The sequence below is a fragment of the Hydra vulgaris genome, chromosome 06 (genome assembly GCF_038396675.1).
Source record: "Hydra vulgaris chromosome 06, alternate assembly HydraT2T_AEP".
Taxonomy (NCBI): Eukaryota; Metazoa; Cnidaria; class Hydrozoa; order Anthoathecata; family Hydridae; genus Hydra; species Hydra vulgaris.
Window position 1 is genome coordinate 55,281,247 of NC_088925.1, and position 21,226 is coordinate 55,302,472.

Below are 21,226 nucleotides of genomic sequence, written 5' to 3' on the forward strand. Positions count from 1 at the left end.
TGGTGTCCGTACTTAAAAGTTGATATTAAAACTGTAGAAAGCATACAAAGAAGAGCGACTAAAGTTATTAATGAGTTAAGAAATTACAGCTATGAAGACCAACTAAAAAGATTAGGAATTATATCTTTAGAAACATGAAGAGCAAGGGGTCAGCTAATCTTTTAATATAAAAAGCACAAGAGATTGGAAACTATCAATTGCATAAACCCTTTAAATACCAACCAACTGCATTTAAGAAATCAGCATCTCATAAAATTGTATTTACCAAGATACACTTCTTCAACAGAATTGAAAACAATAAACTAAGTTTACAAACAGTAAATCAAGAAACAATAAACAAATTTAAAAACAAGATAACAACATTTTTTACAGGAAATATTATTTTCTTTGCAAAACAAAACAAAAAACGCCAATTTTTGGCAACATTTCACTAAATTTCTCCTGTGTATGTATGTGTATATATATATATATATATATATATATATATATATATATATATATATATATATATATATATATATATATATATATATGTATATATAGTAAATATATATATATAGTAAATATATATATAATAAATATATATATATATATATATATATATAAATAATAATAATAATAATGGTAAGCTGTGGCAAACAATAATGTCGCTTGAAAGCGAACATTAATTGTTCGCCGACAGCTTATCATTTGAAAAAAATTTATTTGTTCGGCGAACAAACAAATGTCGCTTGAAAGGGGTAGAACTCTTTGTATCGACGATGAGAGTGTCCTCTAGTTATGAGTTAGCTTTGATGATATTATTTCAACGAGTGTATCCTATTTGAGGTTGTGTGAAATGCAAATCCCAAGATCTCTTTCACTGTACAAGGAATTAAGAAGCTGCTTCCCTTACTGAGTCAAGATATAGTATTGTTGGTTAAGATTTTTGCTTTTATTAAAGCGTAAGATAAGGCACTTTTTGTAATTAAGTCGTAAGCGCCAGGTTAGAGTCCAAGACACAATGTGATTTATATCCATCTGGAGCAGAGCTGGGCTCTCAGGTTTAGAATTTGTGGAAATAACTTTACTGTCATCAGCGTATAACTTCATTGGATTGCTAACTAGGTCTGTTATGTCATTAATGTATAAATGAATAGAAGAGGTCCTAGAACAGATCCTTGAGGGATACCACTGGTGACTGGTAACGAATCTGAAATGGTGGAACCCATGACAACTCATTGTGTTCTTTTAGAAAGAAAAGAATTTATACAATTAAGAAGCATATTGGAGATACCATAACCAGAAAGCTCGTGAAGCATAAGATCATGCGGAGGTGTGTCAAACGCTTTTTCATAATCTAGACATAAAATAACGCTTTTTCATAATCTAGATATAAAGCATTTACACTATAGCCTCTTGCCATTGAGTGTGAGATTGACAGTTTCCAATAAATTGGTAATGCATTATTTTTTTGGAACAAACCTGTGCTGATTTTGAGATGAAAGATTATTTGCACTTAGATACTCGGTTAAACAATCTTTTACAATACGCTCTAGGATTTTGCAGCAGGCAGAAATTAGGGAAATCAATCTGTAGTTTGATGCATCAAGTTTAGATCCTTTCTTGTGAAGCGGTGTTATGTTAGCTTCCAGCCACGCAGCTGGGACTCGACCTTCACAAATAGATTTTACAAATATGTAGGTAATAGGCACGTTCAGAGATAAAGAACATTTGTTGAGGACGTGTGGGTGAATGCCGTCTATGCCTGCTGGCTTATGCAAGTTTAGGTTTGAGATAACACTTGTATGTAGTTTTCATTAAGTCTATTCAAGACTGACGTCTCATCAATCACAGAAAATGTGCGCTTTTTGAATGTTGGCAGTGATTGACTCAAACTTAAAGGAGTAAAAACAGATGAAAAGTAATTTTTAAGGATTGTAGCTATATGGTTTTCATTAGAAGTAATGTTTCCATTTGACTCTTTCATAGACCTTATTTGATTTTTAACTTTAAGTTTCATGTTTATATACTTATATATAAATTTTGGATTTGTCTTGACTTTTTCAGATATAGATTTTTCATATTGAGCAATAGAATGAGTTAAAGTTTGTTTTACTTTATTGCAGCTATTATTGTATAGTTTAGTGTCCAGACACCAGTTTGGGTTTATGCTTCTATAATAAAGTTTTTATTTATTTTTTATAGCAGAGATTACTTCTTTTGTGATCCAAGGTGTGTGTAAAACAGAATAATTCGATTTGATTGCTGGTATTTGAAGATTACATCCTTCAATATAGATAGATTGGAATACATTATAACATTCATTAATATTTAAATTTTTAAAACAATTAACCCAGTCAATATCTTTGAAATACATGTTTAGTTTATCGAAATTACCATTTTTAAAATCTTGTCGAGATGAAGAAAACCGATTTCTAGGAGGGTTTGAAGATTCTAAAGCAAAATTCCAAGTTAGAATTAAATGAGCTCGTCATTTTTTAGTGCACCCCAGTTGAGAATGTCTTTCAAGAGAAAATATACGTTAAGATGACTCAGTTAAAATAAGATCTAGAGTGCTAGATGGACCTAATATAGAGTTCAATTGAAAAGTATAAAAATTGACATGCTGTGTTAAATGATTTGAATCAAATGTTTCAATAAAGTCTTCAGCTAGTGAGTTTGTGGTAATTACTGTGTTGTTATGCCATGTGGTATGGTCAAGGTTAAAATCTTCTGCGATAAGAAGACCAGAGTAGTGTTTTTTTTCGACTAAATTAGATGCAAAATTTATAGAGGCTTTAATTTGATTATTTACAAAGTTATTGCTGAGAGGTGAACGGTTTATACAACCAACTAGAATTTTTTCAGTTCCAAGATTAACTGAACATCAAACTTGTTCAGAGTCATTGTTAAGTTCAAGATGTGTTACTTCATGGCTTATTAGTGTATCAGATACATAGATGCAGACTCCACCATAAAGATTAATTGTGCGATCACGCCTATATGTGATATAGCTAGTGAGATTAAAGATAAAGTTTTCATTAAACCATGTTTCAGTTATAAAGACAAGACTTGGTGGTGCTTTTGAAGTTTGAATAAGGCTTTGCAGGTTGCCAAGTTTCTCTGCGTTTAACGAGGTCACATTTGTATAAAAACAACTAAAATTTTTAAGATGAATTGTGTTTTTTTTTTATTATTGATAATCATTTTTATATTATTATTGATTCTGTGTGTGGACTGATTTAAGTTTTAATTCTGATTTAACGTGTCTAGGATCATAACTTTTTTCCAAGGGTCGAGTCCCAAACTCCATCAACGTGTGTGACTCTACCACTACGAATGGCAAAACGAAAGGGCTAACCCTTTAGCTGACTTTCAAGTTTTTCTTTATTGAGCCTGTTACATTCTATACGTAGTAGTTTATATTGCCTTTGTTGAGCAGGAGTTTCATCTGGATTGATGTAGATCATGATAGATTCCATTTTGAGCATTGTTGAGTCTAAGTTTATGGGCAACTTTGAGAATTGTATTTCTATCATCTACGTTATTAAAAACTACTTGTAGTGGACCTGTTTGTGTTGAGGTGCTTTTGCCACCTTTAAAGCGTCTAATAGTAACATGCTTACATTCAACATTTAGTTCGTTTAAAAGTGATGTAAGTAGCATTTTATCATGTTCAATACGGTCGGGAGCCACTAAAGAAGAAGATGTCTCGGTACCAAAAATAATAACATTTTTTTGTTTTTTTTTCTCTTTCCTGAACTTCACGTGTATTTGCATCATCATACATATATATATATATATATATATATATATATATATATATATATATATATATATATGTAGTAAATATGGTAAATATATGTATTTACTTTATATATATATATATATATATATATATATATATATATATATATATATATATATATATATATATATATATATATATATATATATATATATATATATATATATATATATATATTAGGGTGCATCCAACGCCCCATACATTCAAAAATTGATCTGTCCCTATTCTTAAAACTTTCTATTGGCTCTCACAAGACACCCTGTTAAATTTTTTCAAAATTGAATGAGATTTAGGGGGGCCACCTCAAGTCTGAAACTTGCAACAAGACCCTAAACAGAAGGAAAAAAAGTTTTTCAAAAGTATGTCATGTTAGGTCTCAAAAGAAGCGAAACTTTATAAAAATTTCAAAAATAGTTATCATTTTTTTGTTAAAAATACCTTGAAATTTTTTTTTGACAAAAACATGAAAAAAAAGGTTTTTTTTAATTTTTGTTAAAAATAATAATTTTTATGCAATAAAACTAAGAATAATAATTCTTGTGTAAAATTTTGTTATTTTTGAAATTTTTATAAAGTTTCGCTTCTTTTGAGACCCAACATGACATACTTTTGAAAAACTTTTTTTCCTTCTGTTTAGGGTCTTGTTGCAAGTTTCAGACTTGAGGTGGCCCCCCTAAATCTCATTCAATTTTGAAAAAATTTAACAGGGTGTCTTGTGAGAACCAATAGAAAGTTTTAAGAATAGGGACAGATCAATTTTTGAATGTATGGGGCGTTGGATGCACCCTAATATATATATATATATATATATATATATATATATATATATATATATATATATATATATATATATATATATATATATATATATATATATATATACACACATATATATATATATACATATATATATATATATATATATATATATATATATATATATATATATATATATACATATACATATATATATATATATATATATATATATATATATATATATATATATATATATATATATATATATATATATATATATAGGCTTGGCCAGGAAAGCACGCAATTTCAAATCTTTTTTATGACCACGCAAATAATATTTTGTTTTGACAATTTGACCACAGTCTTTAAGAAATGAGCTGAAAAAATTGGTTTCTAATTATGTTAAAAATAAATAACTTTGACGTGTTAAATCTTTACTAACATTTTTATATTAGCAAAACGCTTTTAAATAAAGTAACTAATGATTTTAATTAAAGTATCAATGAAAGTTGTATAAATTTTTATTTATATTATTTAATTATATAAAGTGTTTTTTATAATTAAAAAAAGATAAAATAAAACTTATCAAAAAATTTTTATAAACAATGACTTTAAACAACAATGGTCTCTTAAATAAACTTTATATAAGAATCATTGAAGTTAATTCACTCAAAAAAGAAGAAAGATTTTGTTAAATAGAAAAAAAGGGCAAACTTTTTTGAAAGCCTTTTGAAATAAATAACTTTGATCTTTACTTATGTTTTTATATTATTAAAACGCATTTACATAAAGTAGCAAATCAATGTAAATGATTTTTTTATAAAAATATTAATGATTATCATTTACATTTTTTTATATTTATATATGTATTTTTAATTATAAATGTTTTAAAATAAAAAAAAAACTATATCAACTTTTTAAATAAACAATTTAATTACTTATTTATTTTTACGTTACTGTGATGAATTGTTAAGAATCTTTTTTTTAACTTTCAAATGTGCGCATTTATTAAACAATTGTTAGATGTAAGTTGTTACTTTATTTAAAAAGGGTTTCCCATAATATTATATATTATAAAAACGCTAGTAAAGATAAACGATTCAAAGTTATTTATTTCAAATGAATTTCAATTATCTTATCTTTTATAGTTTATTATTTAATTTAGTTAAGTTTTAATTTTTTTTTTTTTATTAAGTATTAGTTAAGTTATTTTATTTTTTTTTACAAAGATTAATTTGCTTTTTTTAAGATAAGTTTTTTTTTTAAGTTTCTTTATAGTTATGTTATATATATATATATATATATATATATATATATATATATATATATATATATATATATATATATATATATATATATATATATATATATATATATATATATATATATATATATATATATATATATATATATATATATATATATATCTTATACTGCTGATTTAGGTGAGCAGTGCAACGTAATACTAAAATAGCCTGCAGCTGGTGGCTTCAGTACATACATTGACTGACAAATAGCCTGACTTGCAGAGGAGTGCTGCTACATTGACTGAGGGTTTGGCATGGGGCAGCAGTCTTTTCATTCAATATTCTTCATTTTTTCTTTTTTTTTTTTAAAAAAAAACAAAAAAAGTGAGCAAATGCTTATATAAATACGCTATAGTCGAACCTGGAGTTATTTGAAATTTTGGTTAATCGAAATGATTTTTTACTCCTTTTGACAAAATCCCAGGCCTTTATTTTAAAGCATTATGCGTAGAGCGATTTATGTACGCCTTAAGCGATTTTACATAAGCAGTTAAAAATTTCGGTCAAGCGACTTTTTATAATTTTTTAACTTTTAAATTATTCAATAAGATAAAAGTAATTAATTTTAACATAAAAGTTAAGATAAAAGTAATTAATTTAAAAAAAAGTCATATTCACTTTTGAATGACGTTTATGTAAAAATATTTGTTACAAAAGTTTGAATAACAATTATGTTTGATATAAGCGCTATTTACTTATGAAAAAAATTCAAATAAAATTAAAATTTTATTTCATTTTGTTTTTATTTTATTGTAATGATTGATTTTTTAGGCTTGAAGCAAAGATCATAAAAACACTATTTAATTCTGATAAAAAATATATGATTTTATTTTAAATTAATTTAAAAAATATATATAATTTCAATCTGATAAAAAAACATATATAATTTAATTTAGATTTTAAAAATATATCTAAGTTTATCAAAATTAAAGTTAATGCTTGGGTTTAACTTAACTGTCAAATTTATTTAAAAATATGGTTAAATATTATTCAATATTGAAATTTTATTTGTTCTTAAAAAAAATAAGCTTACTTTTATCGCAATTGTTTTTTCGGTTTTCCATCCTATACTTTTTTTTTTTACTCAAAATTAAATTTTAAGTAAAAAAAAAATGTTTACAAAACATAAGTTAAACTTTTTTTTTATAATGCAACTTAAATCACAGCGATTATTTTTTAATAAATGATATATACAGCAACAAATATAATTTTAATAATAAAATAATAAACTTTTAATAAATAAAGTAAATAAAATAACGAAATTTTTTTATTTGTTACTCACTATTTTTTTTTAAATAAAAAATAATTTGTAGTTGCAAAGCCGCAATTAGAAATTTAAGAAATAATCATTTTAAAAATTCAAAAATTTTACATATTTTAATTTATTTAAGCAAATGTTGAGAAAAGAAAGAAATTTGTTGATATCAAACATTTTTAAAAATACAATATTGAATTCAATTATTTAATATCAAAAATAAATAAATAAATAAACATTCCCTTATAGTAATAATAAAAAAGCCGTTAAATATATCAATATGATTGCAGTAATTTAAAAAAGTTAATGTCTTTAAAAAATAAAAAAATAAAGACATTTTATGACGTGAAATATCTTGTTAAGCTAATTATTAAACGCATTAAGCGTTTTTTATTTAAAACAAAGCTTGAAATCTCTATCAGTTATTCAAATTTTTTTCAATTGATACAATTCCATTGCATTTTAAAACATAATATTATGGAAGATTAATAAAATATAACAAATGAAATAATGTTATTAAAATATAATTAAAAAATCGAACAAATCGCAACGTAGTGCAGTAGAAATTATAACATGGCATCTACACAAAAGAAGACAGTTCTGACAATCAAAGAAAATATCTTGCTCTGAAAAATTTAGAAAATAGCAAACTAAAAAAATGTTGTTAAAAAGTTTAGTGTTTCTCAAAACACTTTAACTTACTGAATTAACCAACTATTTCTGGTGAGGAAAGGTTGAGTACAGAGGAAAAGACATCAAGATGGGAGCAAACCCTATTGCCCACAATCCTCTCAAGGTATGAATTGGGGGATATTTATAATGCTGACGAGTTTGGCTTATTTTATCAACAGCCTCCAACAAAAACCTTTTATGTAAAAGGTGAACAATGTGCAGGAGGAAAATTGAGCAAAGTTCATTTAACAGGCTTAGCAACAGGAAATAGGGTTGGTGAAAAGCTGCCTATGTTCAAAATTGGGAAGGCAGAAAAACCACAATGTTTCAAATGTGTCATAAGCCTAGCTTGTCAGTACAAGTCCCAAAATAAATCCTGGATACACTTTAAAATCTTTACTGATTATGTAAGAAGGTTTGGTGCAAAGTTTAATGCTGAGGGTAGAAAAGTTGCTCTAATCATAGATAACTGGCCAGCTCATTCTAATGTTGACAATCTCAAAGCAGTTGAATTAATAATTTTACCACCAAACACAACCTCCAAAACTTAACAAATGGACCATGGATTCATGAGGGCATTAAAGGCTTTTTATCACATGGTGATGGGATGCTGTATCAACAAACACTGTAGTGAATTGTTTTAGAAAGGAAGGCATCTTGCAGAAAACACAGGTTGCAAGTATAAATGGTGATGATGATCCTTTGGAATTTCTTGAAGAGAATGTCAATGAGCTTAGATCAGATGGTTTAGTAGACAAAGATTTTGCTGTTGAAAATTTTGATGTTTGTACAAGCAAAGCAATTGCTATCACAGAGTGAGAAATTCTGGATTCCATGTTTTTCAACAATTATGCTGAGGTAGATGAAGAGATAGATGAAGGCCAAACATATTACCTCCCGCAAAGAATGTAAATTGAATGTTGGTCTCTTTTTAAAAACTAGAGTGTAAAAACCCGATAATTGCTGAGCCTAATATCAAAGATATTGAATAAACATTTTTTAGAAGCAAAAAAGCAATCGAAAATGGATGATTTTTTCAAAGATTTTAATTTTTTATTTTAAATTTGTTTTTTTAGAGGGTAAAGTCTTTAAGTTTTTTTTTTACTCTATACTTCTGTTAAAATTTGATAGTAACTTGAAATAGCTCACTTTAAAGAATATTTTCAATTATTCAAAGCAGTGACGAACCCAGAGTTTATTTGGGAATATCACCTTTTTTTTCAGCAATGTTGGGAGGAAGGGGGGGGTGATGTTCTTAAGATTACTGCCCCTCTTCTTCCCTAGTTAACACCGGTGCCGCAACAATGATTTTTAATCATCACTTTTTTAATCATCATTTTAATCATTTGTGTTTATCTTGTTTAGTTTTATCAGAAGATAAAGAGTTGATTTGAAGGCATTTCTTTAAATACATGAATTTACTGTTAGACGATGTTACTTTAGTTACAATAAGAAAACTATTTTATTTAAAAATTTATCCACGCTATTTGTAAGTAATTATTGAAAATTGTTTAAAGTATTTTAACATTTATTAACTATATTGTAGTAAATTTAATATTAGTAGTTGTTAATGTTTTAAATAATTAGTAATTAAATGTTTAAATACTTTAGAAAATTTTTAATCAATATTTACATTACATAATACAAATTGCATAATATTTGTAAAATTAACAAAATAGTTTTACATATTGTATTCAAATAACTATTCGAATAAAAAGCATAAGCATTTAATAAATAATTTAATTTTAAAATTTTGATTCAAATATAAGCAAATCTGTTGATTTAACTTTTACAAAGGTTAATAATTTTTAAAGTGATTTATAGTGTCTTTTAAATTAAAGATAATTAAAAAAGAGATAATTACGGTAAATATAATTTATTAAAATGATATAGGTTTTTGATTAAAAAACATATTCCATTTTTTTATTCATTAAGTATAATTTAAAAATATTATGTTTAATAAATAAGTTACATTTACTATGGATATTGTTAAACATTAAAAACATTGAAGTTTAAAAATAACTAGATCCTAATAAAACTTTTATTAAGTTATTGTAATCATTATTTTTATTATTAGTCAAAAAGAATATGGAAAAGAAACAAAACTCTCTGAAAAAGTTTACGTTTTGCTTTCCTCAAGTAAACTAAATTAGAAAGCTAAAGATCAAAAGTTCATTCATTCAAATTTGCATGTAAGTTTATGTTATAGACTGAAATGCTTTACTTTTGTTCATTTATCATCAAAAGCAGTTCACTCTTAATTGCCAACAAACAAAAGTTAATTTTAATATAAATGGATATTTTAAAATCGTTCTATTTTTCAAAAAAGCAAACTTTTTATACATTCCATTGTTATAAAATTGTGTAACAAGTTTTAAAATTAAGTTTTATAATTCATTGTTTTAAAACATTCAGTTAGCAAACAAAGGACATTTATCCCACATAACTACATGAAAAAGTAATTAAAAATTCATTTTATCGTCCTGGAGAAAATATGAAGTAGGTAAGATAAACTGAAAATTATTTATATACAACTGCATTTAAAACCAAAAAATTTTTTTAACAATATTTAAAAGACCAGAAGAAAAATTAAAAGATAAAATAATTTTTTGGCGTCTTTTTTTTGGGCACCCATACTGCTCCAGTGGCACTAAAACAGGTCTGGGTTCGTCCCTGCAAAGTAAATTTTTGTTCCCCTTGGAGATTCAAATAACCAGGAGTTAAAAGTATTCTCGATTCCACATGAAGTTCCTCCATCAGTTTTACACAATAAATAGTGTTTTGGTTAGATTGCCTTGTTGCATTTTTTCTTAATAAGTGAGGTTAACATCTTGCATTCTCAAATTTGTTGTAAATTTGGGAGTTTCTTGCAGCTGATTTGAAGTTGTTTTGTAATGACGATATGCCTGACATAATATAAGATATTGAAATCACCTCGCCATCTAGGTTTCTTGCCTGTGTTAACATAATCTGTTTTGCTTCAGGCTGATAACAAATTCAGGCAGATAAAAATTTATGACATGCTTCAGAAAGAGGTAGCATATATGGTGTTGACCGCACCATGTACTCGAGTACATGGTGCTGTGGCTTTACTTTTAGAAACCAAAATATAATGATATTATCCTGTACGAGCTTTACAATCCTGTGCAATCGACCAGTATTAACATCAGCCATGTCACAGATTATTGTGCACGATTTTTTCCCAAGAATTAGGTTCATCTATTAGCTGAAGTGTGTTCCTTTACAAATGGTAATGGCAGAATCACTCTCACATTTAAGAATACTAAGCTTGACTTCCGTTGCCATATTTTTTAGCATAACTACTCGATACTCTTCCTTTGCACTCTTTTACCATCAAACTAGAGACAATCTTTGCTTTGAAGTTTTAAAACATTTCTAGGTTTTATTTTCTGTCCTTTAGAGATTACTCATTTTGAGACACCTGCTTGACTTGAAACTAGCACATCATGACCTTGTTCAGCAATGATTGCAGGAACGTTTTGTGCTTTATGTATAGAAATGTTGTTTTTCAGGAGAAGATGACATGGAAGAAGTGGTTAAGCGACTCGGGTGAAGAAGCAAAGGTTTCAAAAACCTATTGATTCTCAGACAGTTTTATGTGTTTGTGCTGGTTGACATTGAGAAAAGTGGGCTTGAGGTTGAGTTTTTGATAGTCGAATTCATTTTCTTAGGTGGATTGATTTGAAAGGGCATGTTTGACCATTAAATAACCAATCTTTCCTCCACTTTTATTTTTTAAAACTCTGATAGAGCTCTTTATCCTCAACGCTTTTCCATTCTCATTAACCACTTAACGAACCTATTAATTTTCAAAAGTGTGTCAAAAACAAATCTATTTTTTTTTTTAATTGATTTTACTGTTTTAACCATGCAAAAAAGGAAAATAATAATAATTAATAAATTTTAATATATTTTAATAATTTATGACCTTCCTAATTGACCTTTGAAAACTTGCTCGACATATGTCGAGCATTGCAATATTGCATAAAATTCTTGCAAAATTCTTGAAAAATTGAAGTGAACCTAGTTGCAAACTTAATTTCCTCTATTTCTAAACAATAAAATATAAAGTTGATTTCAATAAATTTATAAATTTATGATTTTATTACTATCGTATTATCGTATATTTATTACTATCGTATTATCGTATCATTTATTACTATCGTGTATTATCGCACTCGTAATGTTGCCTTGCAACATTACGAGTGCGAGAAATACACGAATCTCCCTTGCATTGGTATTAGGAAAATCTCTATCGCCTTTCTGCAATGCATACCGATTTGTTTCAGTGACAATAATATTGATTAGTTCATCGTCAAAATATAAATTCAAAAAGTCTAATGCATTTCCATCAGCAGGAATATTTTGGTTGCCGAAAACAAATGGAAACCTAGGATGAGGTATCGTTGGTTGAGGTTCAATTTGCCATGCACGCACGTCTGCAAGCGTAGGCTCATCTTCTTCAGAATCATCGTCTGAGAAACCTTCACTGTCACTGGAATCACTCCTCTCATCGTCAGACGAACTAACATGAACTGAGTCAGTATCGCCCAATAAACTTCCTTCGTCACTGTCGGAATCCATCATATTTATAAGTAACACAAAAAATGGGCACAAATAATTCAACAATGCAGGTTACGCAGCAGATAATTCATGCAAAATTATCAATCACTTAAAAAAAAGTCACGAAACAATGCAATGCACTTCCAACCGCCCATGTGTAAACACTGGCGCGTGGCAGTCATAAAAAGAAGAGTTTATCGTACAGGAAGCGCATCAGATATCATAATAACCAATCAGAAGCTTTGCTCGACATATAGCGAGCTAGCTCTCAAAGTATACCAATTTTTGGTAATGCTCGACATATCTCGAGCAAATTTTTTTTGGCTAAAAAAGTTTGCTCGACATATGTCGAGCAAATTCGTTAAGTGGTTAATGTTGGTAGCATTAAATAACTGAGAAAGTGTTGCAGTGAATTTATCAGACAATTTTTGTTTTGTTTTTGTCATATAGATCAATCAGACTATTAAGTTTCTTTTTGATGAGTGCGCTGAATAATAGTGGATAGTCTAAAATTTCCCTACAGATTCGTAATTATAATCAGAGTATTTCTATATCTGTAATAATTTTAATGTGATTCTATCTATTTTTTTTTTAGTTATTTTTTGCTATTGAACAGAAAATTGAAGTTTCCAATAATTCAACAGCTTCTCAGCATTCATGCAAGATTGGTTAGCTTAACAACAGATGTAATCCTTGGATTCCTTTTCTGTTTAGGAAAGTGTGGATCCAAAAACATACTGTTTGACTTTACACTTTTGCTGCAATTTCTATAATTTCTATATTTTTCCTACACTTTTCTTCCTCTCTGTAAGACTTACAATTGCACTGAAAATAAAATATTCAAAAATATTCCACAATTTTCTAAAATATTCCAGAATACATATTAAATATTTGCACCTGAAACAGAAAATAAAACAAAATATAAAAATAATAAAATAATTATATATGAATGAATTCGCCTCAAGCTAGAGCGAGTTCACATAGAATAGCTGGGATCAAAACAAAACAAAAAAAAAGTTAATAACCATCTGAAAATGGCATATTTATAAACAAATGGAAACAGCTCACTGGAATGTGCTAAAAAGCAGTCTAGAATGTCATATAAAATTTCAGTTTGAAATTGTAACAGCTGGTCAAACCACACGATGTATGAACAAAGTAAATAAAAAGTGAGGGAACTTTTTTCAATTTTTTTAAAATTAATACTGTCATCTGCATTCAATTATTCCTCAAATGTTAGGGTTTCAGTTTTATTATGAAAAATAATGATAAATATATATATATATATATATATATATTTATATATATATATATATATATATGTATTTCTATATATATATATATATATATATATATATATATATATATATATATATATATATATATATATATATATATATATATATATATATATATATATATATACATATATATATACATTTATATATATATATATACATATATATATATATATATATATATATATATATATATATATATATGTATATATATATATAAATATATATATACACATATATATACAAATATATATACACATATATATGTAATAATATACATAAATATATATATTATTATATATATATATATACATATATATATATATATATATATATATATATGTATTTCTATATATATATATCTTTCTATATATATATATATATATATTTCTATATATATATATATATATATATATATATATATATATATATGTATATATATATATATATATATATATATATATATATATATATATATATATATATATAGAAATACATATATATATCTATATATATGTCATATAAAATATGACATACATATATATATCTATATATGTATGTCATATAAAATTTCAGTTTGAAATTGTAACAGCTGGTCAAACCACACGATGTATGAACAAAGTAAATAAAAAGTGAGGGAACTTTTTTCAATTTTTTTAAAATTAATACTGTCATCTGCATTCAATTATTCCTCAAATGTTAGGGTTTCAGTTTTATTATGAAAAATAATGATAAAATATATATATATATATATATATATATATATATATATATATATATATATATATATATATATATATATATATATATATATATAGATAAGTGATTTTTACCAATTTATTATTGCTCTGTTCTTTAAGAACATTGAGCACAATATTTGTAAAATACAAGATTCACCATTGCTAGATCATCAGGAAGAGTTCCTCTTCCTGATGATTCAGCAATGGTGAAACTTCAAGTTGAAGAAAAAAGTTAGATAGGTATTTTTTACTAATTTATATATATATATATATATATATATATATATATATATATATATATATATATATATATATATATATATATATATATATATATATATATATATATATATATATATATATATATATATGTTTGTGTATATAAATATACATACCAGCTGGGTGCCAGGTTATATCACAAAATAAAGGTCCACCTTGACTCATTCTATCAAATCTTGCTACTAAGTTTACTGCTCCATTAAGTGTACGAGGTGGAAAAAATTCTAGTGAAAAAAACTTTTTTTTTTTACCAATGTGTTTATGTATTTTTTCAATTAGTGTTTGCGACTTATCAAGTAGCCTTGTTTCTTCAAGACTCGGCTCAATGAAATTAACCATTTTCTATTGAGTTTCTAAAAATTGTAATCTATTTAAATAACAAAATCTGATTTTAACCAAATTTTGTTATTAAATAAACTAATAATATACTATATTTGTACTATTACACAATAGATATAATTATTTCAATTAATTTTTTATATGTTTTTAATATTCAAATGTATACATATGTATATAAACTAGTAATAAACTAACTAATTACAGTATTAAACTTAAAAAAATTTATTATAATTATTACAATAATGATACAATAATGATAATAATTTAAATTTTTTTTTTTAAGTAAGGCTATACCTTGTTATACCTAGTTAAGTGTGTTATAAATTATACTGCACTTAACTAAGTATACAACATATAGCCTTATTATTATAATAGAATACCTACATGTTATACTACTAGTATAAGTACTAGGATTACTAGGTAATTATTCAATTGTATTATTAGTATGTATTGCTAGTAATATATGACTAGTATTAATTACTAATTATTAATACGATTTAACTACAACTTTTGAAATACATCTTTTGTCCCGGGTAGAAAGGGCATAAGTTAATTTGACCAACTTTTTAAGACAGCAGTATCAATGTTTGAAAATTCCTACATGTAAGTTCATTATATCCTAACATATTGAAGGTATTTTTATATTGTATATATTACATTCCTAATACATGTAACCATTAAAATTCTTGATACTATGAATATTTAAAAATACTATGAATATGAAAAAAAATTTTGTGAAAAATTGACTTGAGCCCTTTCTATCCGGGACCAAAGATATAAATATGTTTAAATACAACAACTTTTTGGCTAAAATTTAATGTAACGTGAAAAAAATCAAAATTTAAACCTAAAGTATTAGTTTAAACTTAGTATTAGTAGTAGTACTACTAGTACTACTTCTAGTACTAACAAATAAAAACGAATACTAGCTAGTTACTGTGTTTTGTGTATGATAATAAAAAATACTAGTTATTAAGTTGTAATGGTATTAACTAGAATTACTACTAGTTAATACTATTAGTTAATAATTAGTATTTACAAATATTTGTGATGGTAAACTTTATTATGTAGATTTTAAGTAACTTCATGTTAAAAAAAAGGTCACGTTAGACATTTATGTTTCATCACGTTTTTGTCACGTTTTGTCACTTTTATTTTTATTGAAAAAGAAGCGGAAACTTTCGACTAACAAAAGTCACTAAAAAAAAATTTTAAAATGTATCTTATTTTATTATTGAATTTTAATTGGCTTATTTTACTTATGCTAACTTTATTTATTTGCAACTTCATAAGTTAAAATCAAATGGTTATTTCAAGCTATATGCACATAAATATCCACAACTTAAACATAATCAAAAATTTACAACAAACTTTGCTAATTAGTAATGAAGTTATAACGGATTTGTTGAAAAAATTTTAAACCAATCAGAAACCTTAAATAATCAAAACCTCAAACTAATCAGACCTCGCCGAAAATTACCAGACGTTGCCAAAGAATGTTACTACATTCCAAGGCCGTAGACAACTTTTTTTGATGTTTGAGCTAAGCAACTTTGAAACATGAAGAAAACTCCATATTTAAGTATGTTCATATATATAATGAATAAGGATGCTATGCAAAAAACTACGGTGATTGTAGACTGGGAACAACAAAAACCCCAAAACTTTACCCCCACCCCCCCCAGCCCTAAATAGGAGGACATTGAGTCAAATTTGTTTTGTTTTTTCAATTTTAAACTTAATTTATATTCATCGACGAATTTCAAATTATTCTTCATATATATGAACATACTTAAATATGAAGTTTTCTTCACATTTCAAAGATGCTTAGCTCAAACATCAAAAAAAGTTGTCTACGGCCTTGCATTCGATATATACATAAATATTTAAAATACATATAGAATTCATAAAAATACAATACACATATAGTCTCCAATGTATGTATAATATTGTATTTTTATGTATTCTATACGTATGACTGAGGATAGTTGTAACTGGGGGAAGTTGCAAGTTTTAAAAAATGATTTTATTTACTTTTTCCTAATAATTTTAAATTATGTAACAATAATCATAACACGTCACCTTTAAAAAACTTATCATAATAAAATAAAAATGCAGAAGTTATTCATTTTTTTATTTATTTTGTCGTCATAAAATCTAATTTACGTCTTCAAGATCTTTTTCGATTGTATTGTAAACTAAAAGGTATCTAACAATATTATTCAGTGACGGATCCAGGAATTTTTTGAGGATTTGAGATATTGAAATATTTTTGTATTTTGTACCACATTTGCGTCTCCTAAAAAAAAAAAAAAAAAGTCCTCAATTTCTAAGGTATTTCAAGACTTTCAGATTCTAGTGGGGAGGGGGGATGCATATCCCCTATCCCCCCGGATCCGTCACTGATATTATTATTAGACAAAATAAACTACAAACTACAGTAGAATCCCGTTAACTCGGACCCTGGATAAGTCGGACTTTTACGAAGTCGGACAAATTTTCAATTCCCCTTGAATTCTCTATACTTACTAAAAGCTTCGATTAACTCGGATATTCGCTAAGTCGGACAAAATATATATACCCGTTCAAAGTCCGAGTTAACGGGATTCTACTGTAATAACTTTTCTGAGGACTCTGCAAGACTTATTCATTTCAAAGCATTTCAACTTATATAATTTTATTTGCTATTAAATAATTGAAAGAAACTAAAGTTAATAAATATATTAGCCCTTCATTCTCACACCATTTGGGAATGCCACACCAACCCAACTAATGCCACAACAAAACCAAAAAATCAAAGTATTTATTATACAGTGTAGAAACAACTTTAGACTTTCCCGGAAAGCAGTTGTATAAAGCTGTTTAAAAAATAATAGCGATGCGGTCGACAGTTTTTCTCAGTGATGCAAAAAAGCTTTAAATAGTCTTTCATTTAACATCATTTTAAGAGAAGTGTAGTAGTTTATAATTGGCTACAAAAAAACCCTCATAAAATAGATAAAATGGAATTGTTAAAATCTAGAAGATGCGCTAACTAAAAATGCAAAAATTTATGAAAAACGTCATAAAAACGTAATAAATTTTTTGAAACAAAATGAAGTGTAAAGGTTTAAATATCTATAACTTATTACAAGAGAGCCGTGGCTAGGCTCCCCCACACCTCCCATCTTGGGGGGATAGCCCAGCGAATTAAGGGGGCTCGTTATCAAATTTAGGGACCCTTTTGCAAGTGTAATGAGATTTTTTTTTCTTTTACTGATACCTAATGGAAATTTTTTTAATATTTTGGGGTCGTTATGACAGGTTTTGGGGTGGGGGTCTTGGACCCAGTTGCCACGGAACTGAATAACACACAGACATTTATTTTATCAATTTTACTAAATCTTTACCAATTACAACTCAAACGACATATTCTTGTTTCAAAAAGTGCATAACATACCATAATTAAATAAATGTGACTTTACACGGCAAAGTAAAAAGAGCGAATAGACTTGGTGTAGCAGACTTAGTGCAAATAGGAAATCCCAGATTCTCGTAATGGAAACACGTTATGCAAATTTTTTTATCGAATGAAACTTAGTTAACCCTTAAACTAATAAACTTTTTAGCAGAGCTAGAGCTTGAAAAAAATAATTTATCCAACAATAGAAAATAACACAAGTTTAACTAATTATGTAACTTTAATAAAGGTTTATATTATTTGTTTATTATATAATATGCAAATAATATAAAAGTATCATATACAAAATTAAGCTATAAAATAATTCAAAAACTACCTTAATAACTGGTAACAGTGTGTTATTATAGATGAAAATAACAACTTAAGTTGATAAATAAAAACTAGATGTGGTGTACCCCAAGGTTCTGTACTTGCTTCCCTTTTGTTTCTAGTTTACATTAATGACCTTTAAAATGCCTCAAACAGCTTTAAAGCTATAATTTTTGCAAATGATACAAACTTATGTTACTTCTTAAAAACGATCAAAAACTTCTTTAAAATAACAAATACCGAGGTAAAAAAAAAACAAACATAAGATTTAAGACAAATAAATTATCAATAAATATATAAAAAAAGTTAAGTATTTTACTCCAATCAAAAATTATTCTTCAATTCTAACAACAGTTAATATAAAAAACATTAAAAAAACACAGAACACCAAACTTTTTAGGGGTTTTGAATGATGAAAATATCTCTTGGAAAACCCAACTTAGTTATATAAACACACAAATATCAAAGAATATAAGTCTACTCTATAAAGTAGGACCATTGTTGTCACAATATAAAAACCTATTTAATTTTTGTTTTGTACATAGCTACCTTTTGAACGCCAACATAGCATAAGACCGTGCTCACAAATCAAAGCTAAAACCTGTTATGCTTACGTCAAAAAGAATTCCTTATTTGACTTGTGTAAAACTAAGACAATTATTTATCAAAATAAGTTTTTCATGTTTTAATACAAAACAGATCTGGTGCCAGAACATTTTGCGACAAACAATTTCGAAAAAAAAACGTTTGACGTATTATTTTTTTAAATTACATTCATTCAAAACAAAAATCTAAAACAAAATTTAATCTAACATTAAAAAAAAAAAAAGAAGAAGAGTACCAATAATTTATGTGAAAAAATTAATTAAATGATAAATACATTAATAACAAAGTGAACTGACTTGTTAACGTGTACTTCACGTCTAGTTTAAAGGTACTCGCTGATAGGACTGATTTCAGCCTTCTGCTAGCAATATAATATTTAAAAAAGTTCGATAAATTAATATTTATTAAAACATCACAAATTTACAAAAATTTACAAGATATTATAAATTATTTTAATTGTAATAATATAGAGATATATTTAAGGAAGTTTTATACGCTTATATTATTCATCTTATTTATTTCATTATTTATCGAAGTTGTATACGACTGATTTTATTATACTAACTTTGTGTATTTTAGAATTATGCTTACGATACTTGTTTTTTTGTATATCTATACCTCTAATTCGCCATTTTGGAATGGTTACTTGTTACATTGTTGTTGTAAAATATATTTGCTAAGAAAAATTAAAAAAATTACTGTAAATTGGTTTTAACGAGATGGTAACGGTAAATTAAAATTTACCGTTTAATCCCGAGATGCAACAGTCGAAAAGATAAAATATGTAGTTTATTTTTTCAAAAGCGAAGAAAGATTTCTTTTATGATAAAAAATCACTAAAACTCAAATACTTATTATTTACCGTTTTATAGGGAGGTTAAACGAGCTGTGTTAAGTGATTCACTGTAACACAGTACTGGAGTACAGTGAATCGTTGAATGGGCACAATGAATCATTAAAGTGAACTTTGAATTGATGCTAGTAGAAAAAGAGGCGGCAAAAAATAACTTTAAGGCTACACTTTTCACTAAGTTTTTACAAAATTTAGGTAACTAGTTAAGTCGAAAAATTGACATTAAAAATTGAGAAAATAAAGAATCATTTAATTAAAATATTATTTTAAATTTTTAAAGAAACTACAGACGTCTAAATTTATCTAATTAAAATAACAGCATTTAAAAAAAAACAGCATTAAAAAAAAAATAACAGCATTTTAAAAAACACAATTTAAAGTAAGGAGATAAAGAAGCAATTTATTGATAAAAATTGTTGTGCCCTGATTCATTGTGTCCCAATCAAAACAATTTAATTTAAGTCAAAATTCTTGTGACATGACTGTTTGTACAAGAAAATTTACTAAACTGTTAAAGGGAAGAAAGGGAAAGATAAGTATCAATAATTTAAAAATAAAACTTCACTTCAACTTCAAAAACAACTTCTAATTATTAGGCCGGGTGATTCAAAAAAAGCAATTGCTTTTACTCAGTAATTGATCAGCTTTACGTAAAGCTAAGCAATTCCTCGGCGGTTTTTAGAGTAAATTGGTTAACTTTACATGAATAAAAATTTCAGCCATTTTGCTTAAATTTTTATTCACGTAAAACTGAACAATTACTTCAAAAACGCTGAGTAAAAGCAATTGCTTTATTTTATTCACCCAGCCTATTTTACCGTAATAAATGAAAGGAAGGAAATTAATTTTTTGCTAGTTAAAAACAAAAACTATTTTTTAAATATCGGATTTAATGGATTATAAGTTTTTAATTAATCAAAAATTCTGTAATTACAACTATCAATAAAGATAGCTAATTTATAAGTACATAAAATG

The 21,226-nt window shown here is 26.3% G+C and overlaps 1 protein-coding gene across 1 annotated transcript in view; it reads right to left on the reverse strand.

Moving 5' to 3' along the window:
* Positions 1 to 15,053, reverse strand: part of LOC100207609 (methylenetetrahydrofolate reductase (NADPH)) — a 39,508-nt gene extending 24,455 nt beyond the window's left edge. Inside the window, exon 1 of the mRNA XM_065800505.1 lies at positions 14,801 to 15,053. Coding sequence (XP_065656577.1) covers positions 14,801 to 15,023 — 223 coding nt within the window. The 5' untranslated portion in view covers positions 15,024 to 15,053. The remainder of the gene's footprint in view (positions 1 to 14,800) is intronic.
* Positions 15,054 to 21,226: the final 6,173 nt, after the last annotated feature.